This window comes from Eleginops maclovinus, chromosome 1 (genome assembly GCF_036324505.1).
Source record: "Eleginops maclovinus isolate JMC-PN-2008 ecotype Puerto Natales chromosome 1, JC_Emac_rtc_rv5, whole genome shotgun sequence".
Lineage (NCBI taxonomy): Eukaryota > Metazoa > Chordata > Actinopteri > Perciformes > Eleginopidae > Eleginops > Eleginops maclovinus.
In genome coordinates, this window is record NC_086349.1 from 18,375,114 (window position 1) to 18,395,783 (window position 20,670).

General features: G+C 40.4%; 1 protein-coding gene across 1 annotated transcript in view; it reads right to left on the minus strand.

Moving 5' to 3' along the window:
- LOC134872430 (dedicator of cytokinesis protein 3-like) overlaps positions 1-20,670 on the minus strand; it is a 44,285-nt gene that overhangs the window by 20,865 nt on the left and 2,750 nt on the right. The window contains 13 exon segments of the mRNA XM_063895722.1: positions 2,043-2,168; positions 3,604-3,692; positions 4,776-4,923; positions 5,002-5,062; positions 5,154-5,235; positions 5,410-5,564; positions 6,418-6,459; positions 7,774-7,858; positions 9,556-9,704; positions 11,213-11,309; positions 13,114-13,169; positions 15,110-15,150; positions 16,024-16,107. Coding sequence (XP_063751792.1) covers positions 2,043-2,168; positions 3,604-3,692; positions 4,776-4,923; positions 5,002-5,062; positions 5,154-5,235; positions 5,410-5,564; positions 6,418-6,459; positions 7,774-7,858; positions 9,556-9,704; positions 11,213-11,309; positions 13,114-13,169; positions 15,110-15,150; positions 16,024-16,107 — 1,215 coding nt within the window.

Below are 20,670 nucleotides of genomic sequence, written 5' to 3' on the forward strand. Positions count from 1 at the left end.
ATAAAACTTCCATTGTTAAATATTAATGACTGACTTTGTTCAGTTTAGGTTTGGTTTTTTTTGTCAACAGCTTAAAATACGTATCTTTTGATAGTGGTTTATGGGAAAAATAATTATAGTTCTAGATTATTCACAAAATCACAGCCCTCCTCACATCAATGGTGGAGGAATATGTGAAGTTTACTTAACCTCTGTAGCTCGCTCCTCATCTCAGCTCTATGATACATTAACAGCTGCTAGCACAAAACCCTAATCTCTGCTCCAAACTGTCTGCATCAAATTGCATTATTTGTAACGTAGGCATCAGGTTTTGACAACAATTAATAGAACAAATATATATATATATATATTTCTGGCTCTGTTGCATCCATTTTTGTCCTTTTGAGCGCAACGGTGTTTTAGGAGTGCAATGCTAAATCTGCGGAGTGCTCCTTTAAGCTTGACACACTAACTACGAAGTCATGCGCAAAATCTTGAGCTTTAAGCTAAAGTCCAAACACGACATAGACATCTCAGGAGACTATTAGAACAAACATGTGTCCTGTCTTGGCGATGTTCATACTTAGGAATAATGTACATGTCAGTGTCTGCTCCACAGATGAACTGCGAGTGGTCGGCATAAATTAAGACTAAGATGTGCACCACACGTCATTGTTCTAGTTGAGGAGAAATGACCCCGCTGAGCTGTAATACACTGTAGCTCATGGCTGCCTCAGCACCTTTTGTGAGGTCAGTGTTTAATGCAATAAATATCAGTGGCAACAGCGGAGGAAGATATTGCAGTTATTTATAAAATCAGATTATAGTTATTTATATCCAAGTCATTTCCTTGGGGACGCATGAGTCACAAGAGGTGATATTGGGAGGTAATTCCGGCTAACTGGTGAGGAGAGGATGGGATGGGAGAGGAGAGAGGAGGAAAGGAGAGGAAAGGAGACGAGGAGAGGGGAGGGGAGAGGAGAGGAGAGGAGAGGATAAAAAAGGAAAGTAGAGGAGAGGAGCAGTGAGGAGAGGAGAGGAGAGCATCATACATTCTCAGTAGACACAAAGCAGAGCCATGATATCTGATGAAATATACCGAAATAAACACACACCTCTGATTTTCTCTCTCTCTCCCTCTCCTTGAGATATCTTTGAAGACCTCTGCTTTTCATAAGTTGCTCAGCACCTGACCTAAATGCAGATCTCACAAAAATATTGTCGGGAGTGACAAATCCGAGAGCCTCCTAAACACTAGTGGTGGAAGAAGTACCAGTAACAATAAAACCATTTAAGAAATATAGCATTACAAGTAAAAGCCCTGAACTCATAATCTTACTTGGTAATACTGATGCATGTATAAACTTTATACACAGCCGGGTACTTTAATCTTCCCTTTCGTGGGTCCTCTGAAAAGGGTCGAAGACAATTCTGAAGGTCCATGAAATTAGTGATGCAGTGAAACAAAGATCTGCCCTAGTCATTTGAGTTTTAATTACCTCAGTAATATAAGTTATATTTTTAGTTCAGTATCTGTTCTGCTTGTTGGTCAGTATGATTACAGAAAAACTACGGGCCATATTTTCAGGAAACTTGGTGCAAGGGCTAAGCATGGGTCAAACAAGGTCCCATAACTATTGGAGCAGATTTGAATCAGATCGTACAAATATTGTATTATATTTAGTTATTTGACTTAATGTTTTCAATGTAACTAGAAAGTAACATTAAAAAAATGACCACAACTATAAAGTAGCATCAAATTGAAATACTGAAGTGTAAGTACCTCAAAGATGTGCTTAAATACAGCAGATAAATAAATTAACCTTCCTTGGCGCCACACTCTGCTCTTTCCTACATCTTCCTGTTTCCTGCTGTTTTCTTCTATTTAATCTTTCACCCCCGTCCTCCTTGCCCTATCCCTGTCCTCCTTCATCTGCATCTCCTGTACCCTGATCTGTGACCGTACCCTCTTTTCATTCCTCCAAGCCATCTGGCCTCTGGTCTCCACCTCCTCATTGAACCCCTCTGTCCCCATTACCGCCCACTGATCTCTGCCTCCTTACCTGGCAGGATGACATCTGGGAAACCCAGTTTACGTGTGAGTGCCAGGGCCCTGTTGAACACTGCCTGGTTCTCCCGTCTGATTTGCTCCAGCTCACCTCGCAGCAGCTGCAGGGAAATTATGAGGCCTGGGGGCAAGAGTGGGCAAATGTGTGTGTTAAAATGGGGGGGGGGAAGGCAAATGAAGAGGTGTGGGGAATGTGAAATTGAAGGGAAAGCAGGCGTAGGGGCGAAGAAGAAGGCAGGCGGGAAAACGGAGGGAAAGAGGGATATTTAAAGGACATTAGTCAGAATGTGGGGGAGGAAAAGACAGACACGAGAGAGGATGGAGAGATGTGATCGAAGCCAGGGACAACAGAGGGAGGGAGGAGAAACTGTGTCGTGAAAATACGCAAAGAAATAAGAAAAATATGGCTACCACAGAAATCTAGTGACAGATTTTTGTAAGGCATGAGTCATATATCAAACTGTGAGATGCTCATAAAAAAAGAGTAATAGTGAAGTGGAGAGATCACGCCTACAGTGAGGCCATGTTGAATAATTAATTTTTTAATGGAACCAAGAAAATAGTGATTGGCATTATCTTTCAAAGGATCAAATTCAATGGCTGAGCTGAAGTGTTTTATTCTTAAGGTGATTATTATCACAGTGACAGTTAGGGGTGGGTGACGGACTGTGAAGTCTTTATTTTATATTCACGGATATGAGGGTATAGTTTCATATAATCCATAACTGTAAAAACATTGCTTGATAAATTAATATTGGGGTCATGTCTGTTTTTGTCCAGAATATTAAAAGGAACACTTCCTAATTATTGGAAATATTTTTGCTAGTTTTTACAGTCCTCTTCGCAGCACTATTTACTTTCTTGCCAATAGTTAGCTTAGAATATTGAAGTCAGAGTCTTAGTTATCCTTTAAATATAAAGCTAAAGCAAAAAGTTGCTAAGCTTAACCAAGGACAATTTAAGTCTATTTCTTGGCCAGGAGCACAAGTCTGTGTTCATGGCAAGAAGAAGAAGAAGAAGAAGAAGACGAAGAAGAAGACATACTTTTATTAATCCCTTACAGGGAAATTGCTTTTCTCTACTCTGTTGTGTTGACACACATTAAAAAGGATATAGAAATGTCCTGTTTTCTCAGAATAATCATCATACCTGGGTTCTGAGAAGGAAATAGTGCCTATAACACTGTAGACAGCATCATGACACTTTTTCTTTTAGAGAGACGATTTTTTAAAGGTTATATTAAAGGCTATGAGCAAATGAAATGAGCTCTCACATTTTGACGAAATACAACCATAATTGTCTGTATGTCTAGATACCAAAGCACTAATGCATATGCTGCTCTTGAGACAATATATAATATATCAGCAGTCACATGACCTGCCCTTGGCCCAAGACCTCCCCCCACCTCCGTACTTGCTGTGAACTGATTTCACTAAAAACATTAGCAACAAATGATTTCTTTCTTCTCTTTAAATTCTAACCAAAAGAAAAACAGGTGTGCATCTTATCATTGGGAGAACAACCAGGAAACAGATCAGTAGAGGCGGCATATTTACCATAGTTGGTGCTGGGAGCGGAGTACTTGGTGTTGGACTTGCGGATGATGTTCTCCTGTATCTGGTGCCATTCGTTCTCATTGTTACATCTGTAGAGAGAGACAGTTGGGTGGGGCTGTTAACAACGCACCCATTAGTGGGTCCAGATGGAGGGATTGGGACTGTGTGCATGGGGACTACATGAACAGCATGTGTCCCAGAGCCGATTTCCTCCTGGAGAAAAGGTAGCAGCAGGGGGAGGTGCTATCAAGCAGCACATTAGCCCAAATGCACAGCTCACTAAGCAAACCTGACAGCCAGCTCTCTACCAGCCTTTTTCATTACTGTGGGCCCGTAGGCCCCTGGGATGGCATGGGGAAATGCACAGACTGGAGCATTATAGGAGCCGACAGTTTGGAGACAGCTCAGCACTGAATCACTGCTTGCTTTTGAAAGGGAAGAGCTCTATGCCTAGGCAGAGGAGTCCAATATAAATGACAGCTTTCTATTCTAGAAATCTTTATTTCACACTGAGCTGTAAAGTTATCCTGGAAAATACAACACGTGAAAAATGTCACACACAACAGTGTGGCAGAGAGCATGAATGACCTTTGACCCGGAACGGACACTAGGGAGGACATTGCAGATACAAGGAGGCATCCTAACTGTTGACTGACAAGAGAAAGTGCTGAGCTTGGTGTTGTTTTTTTTTTCTTTGTCCTCTAACTTTGCTCAATTATCTAAGTGTCATCTCCCTCGGTCTCTTCCCCTCTCCTTCTCTGTGTCTCCCTCCTTCTCTGGGTTGGCTGGCGTACAGGAGAGGCTCTCTGTGGCGAAGCCTAACAGAAGCAGCCAGATTCACAACACGCCAAGTGCCCTATCTCGGGCCCAGGGTGAGCAGCTATTGATTTTCCAGAGGACACTTCATTATCATTCTGGTCAAAACACACCAGGCATCAACACTGAAGAACTAGGTTGTCATGCACGGCATTTGCAGAACAGTCACATTTCCCGCCTCACTGCATAGACTCTTTAACTCTATTTCCAAAAGTGAAGAAGCCATGAAACTTCTACTAGGCAGTTACACTGACATCTGTATACAAATAATATTCTGTTTCACACTTTAAATACCAGAAAAATTAGTTTTTAGAGTGGCTGTAATTAGAATCAAGAAGAGCTCAGGTTTAACTCACGTGTAAACTTTGAGCACAAAGTCCTTCTCCTCTTTAAGGTCTGTGATCGTGTGGAAAACGTCACTCATGGCAAGAACGGCACAGCCATAAGGTCGTCTGTACTGCACATGAGGGGGGCCCTTCTTTGAGTCATTCAGCAGCATACGACCTGGAAACAGCAAGGGGAGGGAAGCGCTAAAACATAAGCACCAAAGATCTTTGTCATTAAACACTGTACTATATTTACCAGTTCTTATGACATGTGCAACAATGTACAGATCCCTCTTCAAGTCTTTACTGCTCAGGTCCTAAAGAGAAATGGGATGAAAAGTGATCCATAAGTATTTCAAATACACAATATCTATTGTATATTAAAGACCTGAAGGGAACCTATGTTACCGTGAAGAGAGCACACAGACGATCAACCTTCTCTGGGTTCTTTGGTCCTCCATTTTTGTTCAGTTTCACCATGAACTTCTCACTACAAAAAAGCCAGTTGACAGTTTCAGAGTGTGTGTCAACCGCAGAAGGCCTCCATCAATCTGCTGGTCAGACATAGTGTGCGGACATATGCGTGTGCTCGCCCTCGCCTGCATGCAGTTTGCATCAAGCGATCATTTGGTTATGAGTGCACTGACAGTCCCCCCGCCAGTACCTGATCTGTTTGGCTTCCCGAGTGTCATACAGAGAGAAGAAGACGTCTGCATCCTCGCTGATGCTGTTGTAAGTAAAGCTCTTCAGGTTGATGAAGAGGTGGTGCGACACAGGGACACGGCAACCGTCACCATGGCGCTGTCTCGTGCTGTCACCCTGGGAACGAAGAGGAAAGTGACCGTTAAGAAGGCTGGTCCTTATTGCGATTGAGGCCGAGTACCTGCCACTCTGTGCATAGATACGCCTATTTAGCAGATCAATGGGCGTACTGTAAGAGGTGAATAATTCATTCATATATGCCCTACAGTGTACTTCATCCTGTCCCATGTACATGCTATTTCCAGTAAACTTGCAGAAATGCAGGTTACATGAAACGATGAATGAATGATGGAAACTGCAGCTGTGGTGGTTCTGTTTTTGTTGTTTGGGGCTGAAGGGGGTGCAGGGGGTGCGCTACTGTGATGTAAAGTTCTCTATTTATAGGATGTATGACAACTATTGTGAATTATGCATATCATGTGGCAGCTTCATATTTAATAGACAGACAATTCTGCTTTTAAGGCCTCAGTAAACCTGAGCCTAATGTTAGCCTTTATGGGGTTCACTAGGGGGAACTCCATACTTAAATGTATGGAGTCCATATGCAACAAGTCCTTGGTTTCCACACAAATGAAATTACATACATCTTGTAGAATATGTGATCCCAGGGTAAATCAACCCTCACAATCGCAGCATAAGTGTGAGGTTCTTATGCAGCATAGCAATGACACCTTGTAATTTTTACATCAAGGGCTTTTAACCCTGCAAGCTCTTGTGCTCAATGCAACAAAATAAATTGCTAGAACCGCAGGTCTTATAGTGATAGTGTCAGAGCCAGAGTGCCCCGACATTTCAATACTGACATGGTACAGAGTGTACAGACAGAAGTATAAATTAACAGATGAAGGGACTGACACATCATAAAGGGCTCTGATGATTTAGAAAACAAACATCTTTGAAAAGATTATACCTGGTTTGTGCTTTGCTGACCACAGTGTCTGCTCGATACATGCTGAAAAAGAGCAAAGTTCAAAGGAAAGATGTTAGATCACTCGGTCCATCCTTTATTCGTCCCACACAGCTTTGAACTTATTTACCTTAAGCAGCTTCAGACACACACTACCTGTGGGTTGCCTCTGTCGATGCTTCATATCTGACAATTTGCACCTACGTACGTAGCCGAGGTGCTATACTACTGATCCTGCAGCGCTAAAAGGAGCCCACATGAGGGAAAACGTGAGCGTGTGGGAGAGGAGAGGACAAAGCCAGTATCGCCCACACACACCTCTTTGCTCAGCAGCCTGAAAGAACTCCTCTACTCTCCTACCTGAAGAAGTGCCAAGGCCGTGTGCTCTGCCAAAAAACTAGCTCACTTTCATCGACAGAGTCAGGATGCTTTTTGGCAAGAGAGAGCTCGCTTTTGTTACCGGACAAAGCATTTAGTGCACAAACAATCTGCGTGCAGAGCTGAGAAACGTAGCAATAGGATAATGTGAGGCTGCGGGGCAGTTGGAGAGAGTTTTGATCAGCATATGGAGCTTCGACTTATGACCAGAAAGGATCTCCCTCCTAGATAACAGTCTCCAGCAGTATTACATTAGGTTTCATAACATCAGTGATGTAATGGCATATTTCTAAAATAGTATCTGCCTCAGTAAGTCTCCTCACTGTGTGCGTGGAGACGTTTAAAAGTCCCATGTCATTGAAAACAAAATACATTTCAGGAATATTTTTTTCACAAAAATGTATCTCAAGTCTAATTGGTGGATTAGAGCAACCAAGACTAAAATAAGTAACTTATTTTTAAAAGAAATGCTAAAATATTAATTTGTATATATTTTCCCCTAGCCTCACCTAGGACTGTCGCCTTGCATTATGTCCGCATTGCTAGCTGGCAATCACGCCTGTGAGAGTCACGTGCATGGAAGAAAAAGGACACACTCAATATGGCGGTAAGATAAGCATAAAGAACAGGTCACATGAGGCAACTCCGACAGCTGAATCGTGCTCCCTCTTGTGAGTCACCTTCTTATGGATGATTTGATAATCGGTACATTCACACACCCATACACATCCAACCACATGTTCTTGTATGTAAAACTACGTCAGCATAGAAAAAAAGCTACCGAAATAGCTCATAGTTGCATCATTTGAGACATTATAATACATCTTTACAAAATATACGTGAATGCTGCAAAGTTGCTTTTCATTACTCCTATATCCTTCATAGAGTGCACATTTACTTTATTCATTTATTGTTTTTAATAATTCATGTGTTGAACTTCTACAGCATGCACTGGCTGAAAAATATTCCCACCCTACATACCAGTTTGTGTAGCTCTGATATGCTGATCTGATCCTGATCCACCATTTCAAACTCTTTTCTGGGAACAAGGTCTAAGCCGAGGTGCCTGGAGAAAGCGGGATAAGAGGTGTATGACAAAGAAGGCAGGATAAAAAACGTGGTTCTACATCAAACAATGTCACATTACAGCTCTAAGTTAAAATATATTGAATGTTAAGCCTTTCAAAATACATTCTTGCAGGTTTTGAGACAGCTTTTAAAGATAATATGAGTAGTCCAAAGGTGTCTCTTCACCAATTTATAATCTAGCCTAATAAAATCCTAATACAACACTTTATAACCATGCCTTCTAACATTCACTTAGGTATTTCATTTAGTTTTCAACCAAAAAAAATCTAAAATTTTAAATGCCATTTTTTATTTAAAGGGGTCCCATAATCCTTTTAGGGTTCTGTATTGTTATACGGATTTCTGTGCATGGAGATGGTCTGCAAAGGCTAAAATCTCTTTGATCTCTCCAGAGGGAGTTTCTCTACCACACTCCTTTTTTTACTTCCAAAGCACTTCTTTTGGCTAGAGCTCCAACACATTGTACGTGACAGGCTAAGGGGCGGGACATCTCTAAGAGTCGGAACAATCACAAGCGAGTTGGCCAGCTCACTAATCACAGCAGAATGGGCTGTGGTTTCAGATAGAGGGTGAAAAGAGGTTCTGCAGTATGAGAAAAATAAAGCACTCTTTGAACATTAAAGCAGGTAACAATTTCACAGCAGAAACATACAATATAAATATGAACCTAAAAAATAGTACAAAAGGGCCCCTCTAATTCATTTTTGGACATTTATTTTCATCATCAACATTAGACAGTGTTAGTTAGTTTAAACTCCAATAATGCCTCATGAAGTTAGTATTATGCTCATTAAGTGGAAATGCTTATACTTACAACTACTTAACCTTTTCTTATATAAACAGCTATCTGTATCCGTTTGCTCAAGGACTAACAGCTACAGTTTGAATCCTCACTGTTTTTTTTAATGGCAGCACCATCAACGGTCCATTTTTAGCAATTTCGAAAGTATTTGGATCTTGAAGTGGATTTTGGATTAATGGGTTTAAACATGACTTAAACACTCAAATATGAGTATGTTAAAGATTTGTTAAATTAAGAGACACTCCAAAAAGTATATAGATTCAGTGTTTTCCTTACACCTCTGGTTCATGCTTTTGTATTTCAAACTGAATTGTGCAGCCTCAATACATGCTATCAGGGCTGCTGCGATCTTTTAACCATGAAATTAGATCACTACATCTCTCAGGTCAGTGTGCACTACAAAGCAGTGACCTCAACTCGCATGGTGAACAGAATACAGTGAATTTCAGGCTCCACTTCTGGGTGTTTCTTCTACATTAACACATAATAGTTAAACTAAATATTGGTGTTCTTGCATGTGCAATTATTTTATAATAAACTGACAGACAGTCGCTCCATATAGAGTGCTGTGTCAGCTGAGAGGGATCCCTCATATCTTGTATCTGTTATGGATGCCTGTCACAGTTGAGTTTGATGGAATTTTAAACTGGCAACAGTAGGAATATGTCTTTACAGTTCCTCCAGGGGGATGAGCATTGACTTTAAGCCGCTTGAGATTCACTCATCTGCTAAATGACCATAAAATTACATCATAGAGAATGTTATTCCGCACCCACTCATCCGGTGTTGTAGATCTCTCCAGTGCCAAGGAAATATTGTATTCCGTGTGCAGCCAATCTCAATATAATTCACTCAGTACAAGATTCACTCACTCATTGCCCCAGTCGAGTCGTACTGTGATGTGCCGCTTGATCTCACGAGTCTGATCCTGGGCGAGGTGACCCTGGATCAGCTGCCGGCGCAGGTCGATGAGCTCATTCATCACATGACGCAGCTTATGGAATAGATCCACCTTATGTTTCTGTTGAAGCATCCAAAAAAAGGCTTTGTTAGGATATGTGATCTTCTTCTGCTTCATCATTTATTGAGAGATTATTAATTTCCCTCTTTAACTACAGGACTGGAAACTGAGAGAAAATAAGAGGTTACTCGCAGATTGTGCTCTGATATCACACTCTGATGTTTTATTATTCAGTCAAAGTAAGATCAAGACAGAAATCACTCCTTGCCAGTCATGCAGGTATGAACAAATGTGTGATGCTACTGACATTTAAGGCGCACTGCTATTGTTAATGAAACAACAACAAAAATTCCCCTTGCAGGTCTGCTTTGACCTCCTCATGGTAATGAATTTCATCACTATTTGTCGTAAACCAAGGACAACACTTTTAATTCAGGCATTTTCTGTTCTCCCTAATGGCATGACAAGTCACATTACCACCCAGGTTTGTTTACATAAATGCAAAGATTAAGCAGCACCACATTGCAGATGTAAATTTAATGAGGATAAGCCCTCCATGTTCTCAAAGGCTGCAGGAAAACAAAGATTTTTTTCAGGGTTGATGAGCCCTTTCGGGTGTCTATTCTGCGGGGCTAATTACGTACATTAAAACAGATACACAGTTATGCTTAGGCCATTGCTCCCTGAAGTTATACCATGAATTGTAATTGGCAACGATAAGGTGAAATGTAACAACATTTAGCCAATGCTACATCCTATTATTATGGATGCAACTGTGGCAACATGGCCCATATCACACAGGGGGTGAGCACCAAAACGGGTTCTGTTAAATCAGCGCTTCACATTAGTCAGGCTTCAGAGAAAGTTACATCACTACACCAGCTCCTCCGGCTCCTTAGTTGCTCAGAGCATGAGCAGTCCTCAGTGAGAGGTTATGTAAAAACTTGCTGCCAGATCCGCAATGTATCTACTCAGCTCCAAACTCCAAACCCTACCAACCACTTCTGCCTGCCCCCTCGACACATAGCAGGATTAAGAATGCTTTAGGTTTCCAGTAATCACTTTTGCCCGGGCAAGTAAAGGCTGACTGAAGGTGGCGAGCAGAGCTGGATCTTAAGATGATGCACAAACTACGAGAGGGAGGCTTAAATCAATCAATGACTGAATGACACGGCATGAAATTGCATGCGACAGGTCTGCAGGCCATTATCTGTGGCCAACAGCCATTCCTGTTCCTACATGGATAGTATATGAAAATGTAGGCTGGCAGTTAGAACGACAAGCTATGGGAAATAAAGGGGCTTTCACTGTATGTGTGCACTGTATCTTTGGGCTATTCACTATAGTTGCTGGTTATACACAGTGTTTAATTAGGTGCAAGGAAGAAAAAACATACTGGAAAAGATTGTTCCACCAAACCCCCAGAGGGTGACGGAAATGAAACAATGATGGATGCAATTTCTTTTTCTCCAAACTCACTTGCAAATGTGTTAGATTTAGTCTCACATTTATTGCTTGGTGTTTTGTTTCAGGATGACTGAGATGTATTGTAATATAGTGCTACTGACCACATAGAGCTGCTTCCACAAGACCCCCCATTCCTGCAGTGTGGAGGTGGTCTCTGTGATGATAGGGTCCTCCAGGGGCACCACCGTCTCACACAGCCTGCGGCAAAAAAAAACATGTACATGAGTATGAGAGCACAAAACAGGAGCTAATGCTGAGCTGAGTAATGTTAGTGCAGTACAAGTAACTGATTACTTCTTAAATGTTAAGCAACTAACATGCTCAAAACTGACAAAATACAGCAGGTATTAATGTCACTGCTTCAGGCCAGCTTTTAAATTAGTAACAGCATGAAACGATAAAAAGAGCAATCTCATGAAGAGTTAGAATATGATCTGGTTGCAGTCAGGAACAGAGGTAGAGCACTCCAGTGAAAAAACACAACACACATCCTTCCTGAGTGACTACACTCATAGAGCAACACTAAACCAAGGTTCATTCTCTTGTGAAACTTTGCTCACTAAGCTCCGGCCTATTCTGAAAGAATTATCTTTAATACTGTATCATTGATTTTTGCATCAAGGGAAGCATCTCCAACCATTACTCCATGACTCAGGTTTATTGTCTGTGGCATGGATGCTCTGGGAGAACCACAGATATGCTGAAGGTGTGTCACCTCATTAACTCCATGAGACAGCAAAACACATTTCCCAAAGTGCAACTCCTGGAGCGCAGAACTATAATAATGTGGATTTCTAAGTGTGTACTTTTAATTGTTTGAGAGTTAACGACAATCCTCCTGCTATGTGGTAGCTCAACTGGAAGGTGGTGATATAACAGCAAACTCCCAGTCCACACTGAGCCACAGCTCCCAGTATGTGGGTTTAACCTCCATGAGTTCAGGCTGATAAAGAGATCTGCTGCCTGTTTTTGTCTTCACTTTTGTTCTAGCCAATACATCAGTGGCCGGCTTTTGTGATGGAAACTTTGGATGACCTCCACTGTGTGTGCATCTGTGTGCATTTGTGTGTGAGAGAGCATGCATACATGTTATCGACTGTCCAACGAGTCTTATAGATTACCACATTGATGTATCTGCCTCATACTCCCTGTGTAATAAGTGAAGAAGTGCTCCTGACCAGTACAGAACAAACAGAATTGTTTCTAACATTGCTCATATCATCCTTAATTTATGTTTCAATGGTAGAGATGGAACTGTAGAGAAACCACCGCTGATGTTGTCTTCAGTATTTTGAGCTGCACTAAATCAATTCAACACGCTCTTTTAGTTTTGTTTATGTGTCTACTCAATAATAAACCAATTCAAGATTAGGTTTCTTGCATGTGCAAAGGCGTTCCCTTCACTCTAATCTTAATGTGATCGACACTTGTTGTACGGGTGGGTGACCAGGATAAAATATACAATTATGTTGTGTGTACTTTTACATTGTGATATTAAAGTTTAAATACCTTACATTTCAATACACTGATATTATTACTCTACTCATTTCGCTAACTAGTATGAAACACAGCCTTTAGTGGCCAAATACAATCTATCGATTGCTGTTTTATCAAACTGCCAACCGAAAACTAGTCGAACTAGTCTGTCGTTGCATGTATTTCATATTCAAAGGCACGTTTTGTTTACTCGTAGCTGTGCATGTTGGGTAGTGTTGATACTGCCTTGCATGTCAATAAGTTCTTTATGTAACAACAAATGAGTATCGGTGACGTATATAGATCTTTCCAACATCCCAGAATATATGTGTTGACGTGCATCCTTCACAGGAGCACCCTTGTGAATGCACAGACTTTTATTTGCTACTCAGTCTTCCTCTTTTGTTTTTTTAATCCTATGTTGGTGCCTGTATGGCGGCGGGGTACATCCATCAAACTAAGTTGGATAAGCGCATCTCTAATTATGACACTGTGCAAAGCTAAACTAAAACATCAAACGACTTACCCTCTGTTGGTCACTGTGGATTTCTTCAAGTGGACATAGCTGACTGGGAAAATCCCCTGTGGACAGAGAGGAGGGAGCAGAGATGTTACAGAGTGTGACAGGATCACGTTCATAATTCTCCTGCAACATGTAACCAAAGTGTACAGTATTGTGTTGTATGTGGTTGAATACCGTAAAGTTTAGATACAGTTCTGCTGGCGACTCATTATATTTTGAAGGAAACGCTTGCTCACTCTTCCATTATATGTTTTTAGACTATTTCTGCTATGCTGTGTGCTGACATGCAGACAATAAATGATACTGCGTGCACACACACCACAGAGATGATGAGCCCTATTGTGGATTGGCTTAGCAAGGGAAGGGCACGAGAGACTGAGGGGTGCCAAGTGCCACCCTTGCAGTTCATCTTTCTTATTCTAATCTGCCAGATGTGAAGAATTGGCCACAGTGAGCAAAACTAATTCCTCTCAGCATAGAGAGAGTATGGGGGCGATTTAATGTGGGCAGTAGAGTACATAACAAAATGGAGGGGTGTTAGTAAGAACTGTAAATAGCTGATGAGAGTAGGGAAGGACAGCGTGTAGCCACTAACACGTACATTTACCAGGACTGGACAGCTTTTGTGCTTCTTTTAAAACATTACAGCACCATCACATAACACTTCAGCTTCTGACATTTTATTTTAAGAGCAGAGTGGACATGGCAAACAATTACCTGCGGCTCTTATGTTTTTTTATAATATATCTGGTATTTTTGTTTTTGATGATACAATTGTTTGTGTAATGGCTATCGGGCTCTGCTACAGGTTGTCAAGGATGGACTCATAAACAGTCTTTACTGAAGAATCAATCCTATAAGAAGCAGATGTGTCAGTCGTATATAATAACCACTTATTGCAGTGCAGAGTATTGATCTCTTTTAGCAGTGATGGGGCTGTATTAGTCTTAGTTCTGCACCAATGGTCCTTACTTACTGAGTGGGATTTATCATAATGATGCTGCATGCAGAAACTGTGAAGTGGATTCAATGCCCTCCATCTTAACTTTATTTCAGCCTTGTTTAAAAATATAACACCACAATAAGTGTGTGCTGCTTCTCTCCTGCAGGAAACACTGAAGAAAACTGTGTATTTAATGTTATGGATTTAATTCAATTGGAGTTTTATTTTATGTATCTTTTTGTTAAAAATGTGTTTTTTAGATCACTAATTGCACCATCTGCTGGCTGAAAGGAAAACAAAATTGAGATGCACAGGAGAGAAAACAGCACAGTGGTAAGACAGAACACAGTGATGGCTCCATGCTATTGTGGGATGATATGCTAAATTGCCATTGTACAAAAATAAAATAAATGATAGAGGAGACATGGTCCTCGGACCAAGGTTGGATTAATTGTCTCTTTTCTTGGCCCTGTATCTGCTGTGTATAATTTATCTTGAAGATGGCACTACAATTAGTCGTAGTGTTTTTATGATATGAGGTCAGAACATCTTGGTTAAAAAAGTGTCTATGAAAAGTACATTTTGAAAAACAGGTCAGGAGATTTCTATTTTTGTCAAACAAAGCTCCATTCAATAACTTAATCAGTCATTAATGTCTTTGTTGTCTAGACAAAGTTATTTTTGGGATGCACATCTCTCACGCCACATTATCATTCACAAAAATACATTGGTCTCTATCAAACAAAATGTGGAGACCACTCTGTATTGCAAAGTGACCATTTCTTAATGTGTTTATTAAAATATTTGTTAACTTAACTATGATTACTGGCTTTCCATCAACTTATCTGGTTTCTTGCTCTTCAAACGTATTCAGTTTGCTGCACTACAGTACACGGTTTTGTCCAAATAGATCTTTGTATTTTTATGCTGTGCTTCAAGTATGCCGGTTTTGATGGGATTAATTTGCTCACACATTTGAAATGCTGAGAATTGTATGCAGCCTGCAGGAATTAACCCAATGTCGAACCAGTCAATTTTAGATGGAGTTATAATTACCTTGATAGAAGGCTTCTTGGTGGAAAAGCCTCTGTACCAACCTAAAGGAAGAGCAAAATGCACATTAGAAAACCTCACTACATCACAAATAAACACATTTTTAAAGGAATATGTGCCATTAAACCATTTTGCTGAAGGAGGCTGCCTGAAACAAGTAAAAAGCTCCAGCAGTTTTATTTATTTTTACCTTCTTTGAACTTATACTCAAAATGTAAATCTGAATGTCATTCATTACCGTTTTGACTTTGCTAGCCAACTTACTTCCTTCAAATAATTAGATTTACTGTTATTTTGACCTGTTTTGTCGTTTTATTGGTCATAAAATGGTAAACAAATCTGTGAAAGCTTCTGTGAGCTTATGTAGCAGTCAGTGTGGTGGATGAATATCATTTAAGTTGCTTTCCAGGTATAGGGCTGTATTGTAAAAAAAGGTTATACCATTAATAAAAATAAAAAAAGCTACATGAAATCAGCCTTGTATGTTAGGATTGTATTGTGTGTTAGCTTAAGTGAATCCTTCCCTACAGTCTTCTTTTCGTTAGATGGCGCAGATCATTTCTACGTGATAGATCTGGACATCAACAGCTGCTTATAAACGTAACTGCTTAACTATACTCTATTTTCCATAACATAAGCAGCGATGTTTCTAACAGGAGGGTTTGAATGGTGTTTCAAAGTTCATTTCTAGGATTATCCTTAAATTTGGCGCAGAAATACAGAATGCTTTATTTTATTTATTTTGCTTGAAAGTAATCACATTTAAATAGTGAGTCTGGAATTGTTTTAACTTTAGTATGAAGGTTTATTCAGGGAGTTAAAAAATAAATAATATATAAAATACAAAGAAAGAAGGAGATTTAGGCCTGAGTGAAAAGGACCACCACATAATTCTTTTTGGGCTTGATTTCTTATACCTTCGCTCTTCTCCAGAATCTGTACAGTTTCCCCAATCTCCAGGATCAGGGCCTGACATGTTGCTGACCGGAAGTTGCAGATCACTGTGCAGAAAAGAGAAAAACTATTATGAGACAACAGTAATGACAACAAATGGTGACCTTATTTGAAGATGAAGATGAAGATTCAACTTTATTGTCATTGCATAGAGTACAAGTACTAGGACAACGAAATGCGGTCTCTGCATTTGACCCATCCTAGTGTTAGGAGCAGTGGGCTGCCATTATGTACGGCGCCCGGGGAGCAGTGTAGGTAACCAGTGTCTTGCTCAGGGACACCACGGTGGCACTTGGTCTTTCGGGGACTTGAACTGGTGACCTTCCAGTTCCCAGGCCAAGCCCCTATGGACTTCGCCACCACCACCCATATTATTATTTGACTGTGATGTAATTTTTTATACAACATACCTATTCTATGTGTCATTTTTGTGACCTCTGATTAAGCAAGGGGCCTATTTCTTGTGTCTCTATCTAATGTATAAAGTGTAAAGTCTCTGCACAGCATATCTTTTTGGGTTGAAGCGAGAATTTTAATAAGCTCTTAAACACAAACATCTAAACAAACTGACACACAGGAACCACTGCTTAGCAAACTGTAAACAAGCTCCCACCCTGAAGTGGGTAGTAATTTTAATAAGCAATTAATTCTTAAGCGGCCTGATTTTTGTGGAATGTTAAGTTAATTGAACTGTCTCCCAAAATAGAGCCCACACAATCTGCTAAGTAGTAAACGCTGCTTTATCATAAGTCGGTATTAGCATAATAAATCTTCCAAGCCACCCGCTTTTGCAGCATCATGCAGTTTTTGACCGTACACAGAAACATCTTGTGACTCAAACACTGATTAAGAACATGATTATTCCTCAGGGGATGGATGCCACAGTAAAGGCTTTCACAATAGGATGGCCTCTGGAGTCCCCTTTTTTTTTATCTGCATCTATGTAACATACAAGCCTCAGTAAAGACAAACTTGTTTAACTATGACCGGGCTCCACTGATGATTTTAAACCTACAAATTGTGGCCCTTCAAGGGGAGTTTGGTGTGAATCATTATGCTAATGAACTAGCCAGGGGACCCAGTGAGGGGGAGGAAGAGGAGGAGGGGCTTGGGCTCGGCTCAGTTGCCTGTTTGAGGGCAACGAGTGCTCAGTTCCTGTGCGCGGGTAACTATGGCAACAGATCATCTACAAACTGGAGGGCTTTCTTCACTGTAACTGCTGCGGGGATTGCTGGGCATTTTTAAATGGCGAAGCTTATGGATGCTACATGGCGCTAGAGTTCAAGTCAAGCGTATTAGGCATGTATTAGAGTCAGAGAGATGGATAGACTTAAAGAGCTTCCTTGTCACCTTTTTTCCATCTGCCTAGGGCTCTTTTCCAGCCAAGGCTAAGTATTGCCTATTTTAGAGTGCTATTCTTTAATGGCCTCTATTTCATTTGAATTGCAAAACCTGCACTCACACCATTTTAAAACTCTTTAGCGGAGGCCATGTCAGAGCAAGATGAGCTTGTCATGTTCGAGAGAGATGGGTGCATCAAGCAGACTCATATTTTCATAGTCCACCCTCACAAAACCTCCAAGCTGTGTAAACACTCTTTCATTGTGACTAAAAGCTTCAGTGCATTAGCATATCCACAAAACAAAAACCAAGAAAAATTCATCTTTATACTTCAACATGTTGAACGTAGGATGTTGGAAGGACTGATGGGACAAGCAGTGGAAATGTTGGCAAAAGCAAACATTTCTGCTGAGCAACATAATATCAGTCCAGACTGTCCCTCGATTTAGTTGCATATAGCCCACATGGCATCTTAAGGCTGCTATTGTGTAACCAGAAACTCACTGGTAGGAATTATGGAGCTTAAGCACAGCAGGAGACTCCTGCTGTCCTCCACTTTCCTCACACCTCACCACCTCTCCATTGTTCCATGTATCAGATATATAGATATATATATATATATACGTTTACTGATCCATAAATCTATTAGCAATTGCATCTATTCACTCTTTTAATATCAAATGTCAGGTTTTAGGTGCAAAACTGCTTTTTTCAGTCCTATACTTTCCTACTCAACAAAATTGTTTGCAAGTAAGAAAGAAAAATACATGTGTTTTTTTATCTTCTGGCTGGTGAAAATGTTGATTACAGCAAAGACATGCGATGCATTTTATAAATAAATATCAGCTTTAGCAAATCTATAAAAACTAGGATGTGCAAATAGCTGAAACATTCTTCCACAAAGTAGAAGAACTACAACTTATAGACAGACAGGATTCCTCATAAAGTATAAAGTATGATTAATATAAATGCTTTAGATTTAGTTAACTAAACTGGTTAATAGTAATAATTGTCAAAAGGCAAAATATGAACTATGAATCAGAGAATACTCTCATTTTCTGCTCTGAATTATTCTTCAGGTAACGTTTTTAACAGTCTCCTAAGAATCCAGTTTTTCTGAGTTGGTGTAAAGTGAGAACAGACACTGGGGTTGATTTTCCATAACAGCACGTAATTACTACCACCGTCATCTCGTGAAGAAAAAAATAAGTTATCATGCTGGATTTAATTATGCAGGAGTTATGACATTCAAGCGCTGAAGTTTACACTGTCTATGGTATCACTTGGGTCACTTAATACTGAGAATAATAGGAGAAAACTCACCAAGTTAGTATCAAGCCTCATAGTAAAAAGCCTTACTCAGGAGACCAGAGATATACTGGCGCACAAAATACGTTTTAAAATCATTTAGGCAGCCTGAATGAGAATTAAGAAAGCTTTTCCTCTGTTGTGCCTTTATTTTCTAAGTTGCCACTCTTCACCATCAGTAATGCCTAAAATGCCTATAAGTGAACACTAAAACCCTCACCTTGCTAATAGAATCCTCCAGTGTTACGATGTAAAAGGGGCTTTTATGTGATGATTGCAAGAAAAATGTGGCAATTCAAGGCTCTCTATTGTGTTAAAAAAGAACGCTGTAGTGCCACAAACAATGAGCCTCATGCAGGAACATTCGCTTGTGTCTTGTATCTTCTCTTAATATTCTTTTAAATGGTCCCTATTGTGCTTTTTAGGGGTTCCCCTTTACTCTAGTGTGTTGTATAGGTTAAAGCATGTTAATGGTTTGCAAAGGCTAAAATCCCAAAGCTCCCTCCAGAGGGAGTTTCTCTGCTACGCCTCCATTTGACTCCTTTGCTTACTTCTGCGACATAGTGACATCGCTTTGTAACACTAGGCTTCTATTGGCTAGCGCTCCAATACATTGTACGTGAAAGGTTAAGTGGCGGGACATCACTAAGAGGTTGACCAATCACAAGTGACCCGGCCAGCTAACCAATCACAGCAGGCTGGGCTCTGGTTTCAGTTAGAGGGTTAAAAGAGGTGCTGCAGCACAGGCAGTATGAGAACAATAAAGCACTGTTTGAACTTTAAGGCAGGTAACCATGTCACAGTAGAGGCACAAAATATAAATATGATCCTGACAGAATGTGTTAATTACATTTTCTGTAGAAATCCGGTCTCCATGTACTCAAGCCACTCTGTATGACGTTGACCTTTGAACTATTTGCCTTATATTCCACTCTCCTGTTTCCTGTCATTTTTAGGGTCAAGTCAACTCCAATATGTAAGCTATAAACAAAAACATATATTGTTATTTTACAGCAGATGAGGGAGACAAGTATCACCTTCCAGCGTTCATATTTGTACTTGCCGACAGGTCTTGAAAAATGTTTTTCCTCTATATTTAATATAGCGAAGATTAATACACAGCACGAATGGCCTGATGACATTGTGTTAGAATCAGCGAGAGACACATAGAGTACCTAAACCTACAAGGGTCCACAGGGGAGAAATATTCTGCAGAGAGTGAAGATGCCATCAAAAAACTGCCATTAAACATTATTATGGATTATAAAAGCTTTCCTTTTTCAAAAACAACTGGGTGATAAATGGGCACCACTGTGCTGAGAAATACTGTTATAAAATAGTCACTGTACTCATCTTAAATGCAGCACTGACAAAACTGACTATTTGGTTTTCTTTTCTCTTTTAGTTCCAGCCTCATTCATGATTGGTACATCTGAAGCCCAACTGCTTACCGAGTGAATACTTCAACCATTTCAGTAATGCAATGTGAGTATGAAGGCCATGAAGGCCCTGCTTGAGTTGTTCTGTCCCAGATCCAGCAAAGTTAAAATTTACTCGACGGTCTTTGGGTTTCGCCCACTGAGTCATGTTGTTCAGCACGACTTATATGCAGACTCCCTTACACAGACACATTACTGTGCTAAAGTATTGCTAACCTAGGGATTTCTGCCACAGAGGCAGAGGAGCATTTTACCGTATTGGATCTAAAATCAGTGTCACAGAATGTAGGCACGCTACTCAGCTGCAGGGGTCTGTGTAGCCACAAGATGATGACATAAAAACCACTTTTAATGACCATCTACATGATCACACATGCAACAATAGGTATGTTTTAGGGGTTTGAAGTGCAGTTAAGGTACAGAAAACTACAGAACTACGGAGATTTGTAAATCAGTGCCCATGATGAATCCAAGTGCTCACCAAAATGAACTAAAATCATGGCTAAAGCCCATGGAGAAATG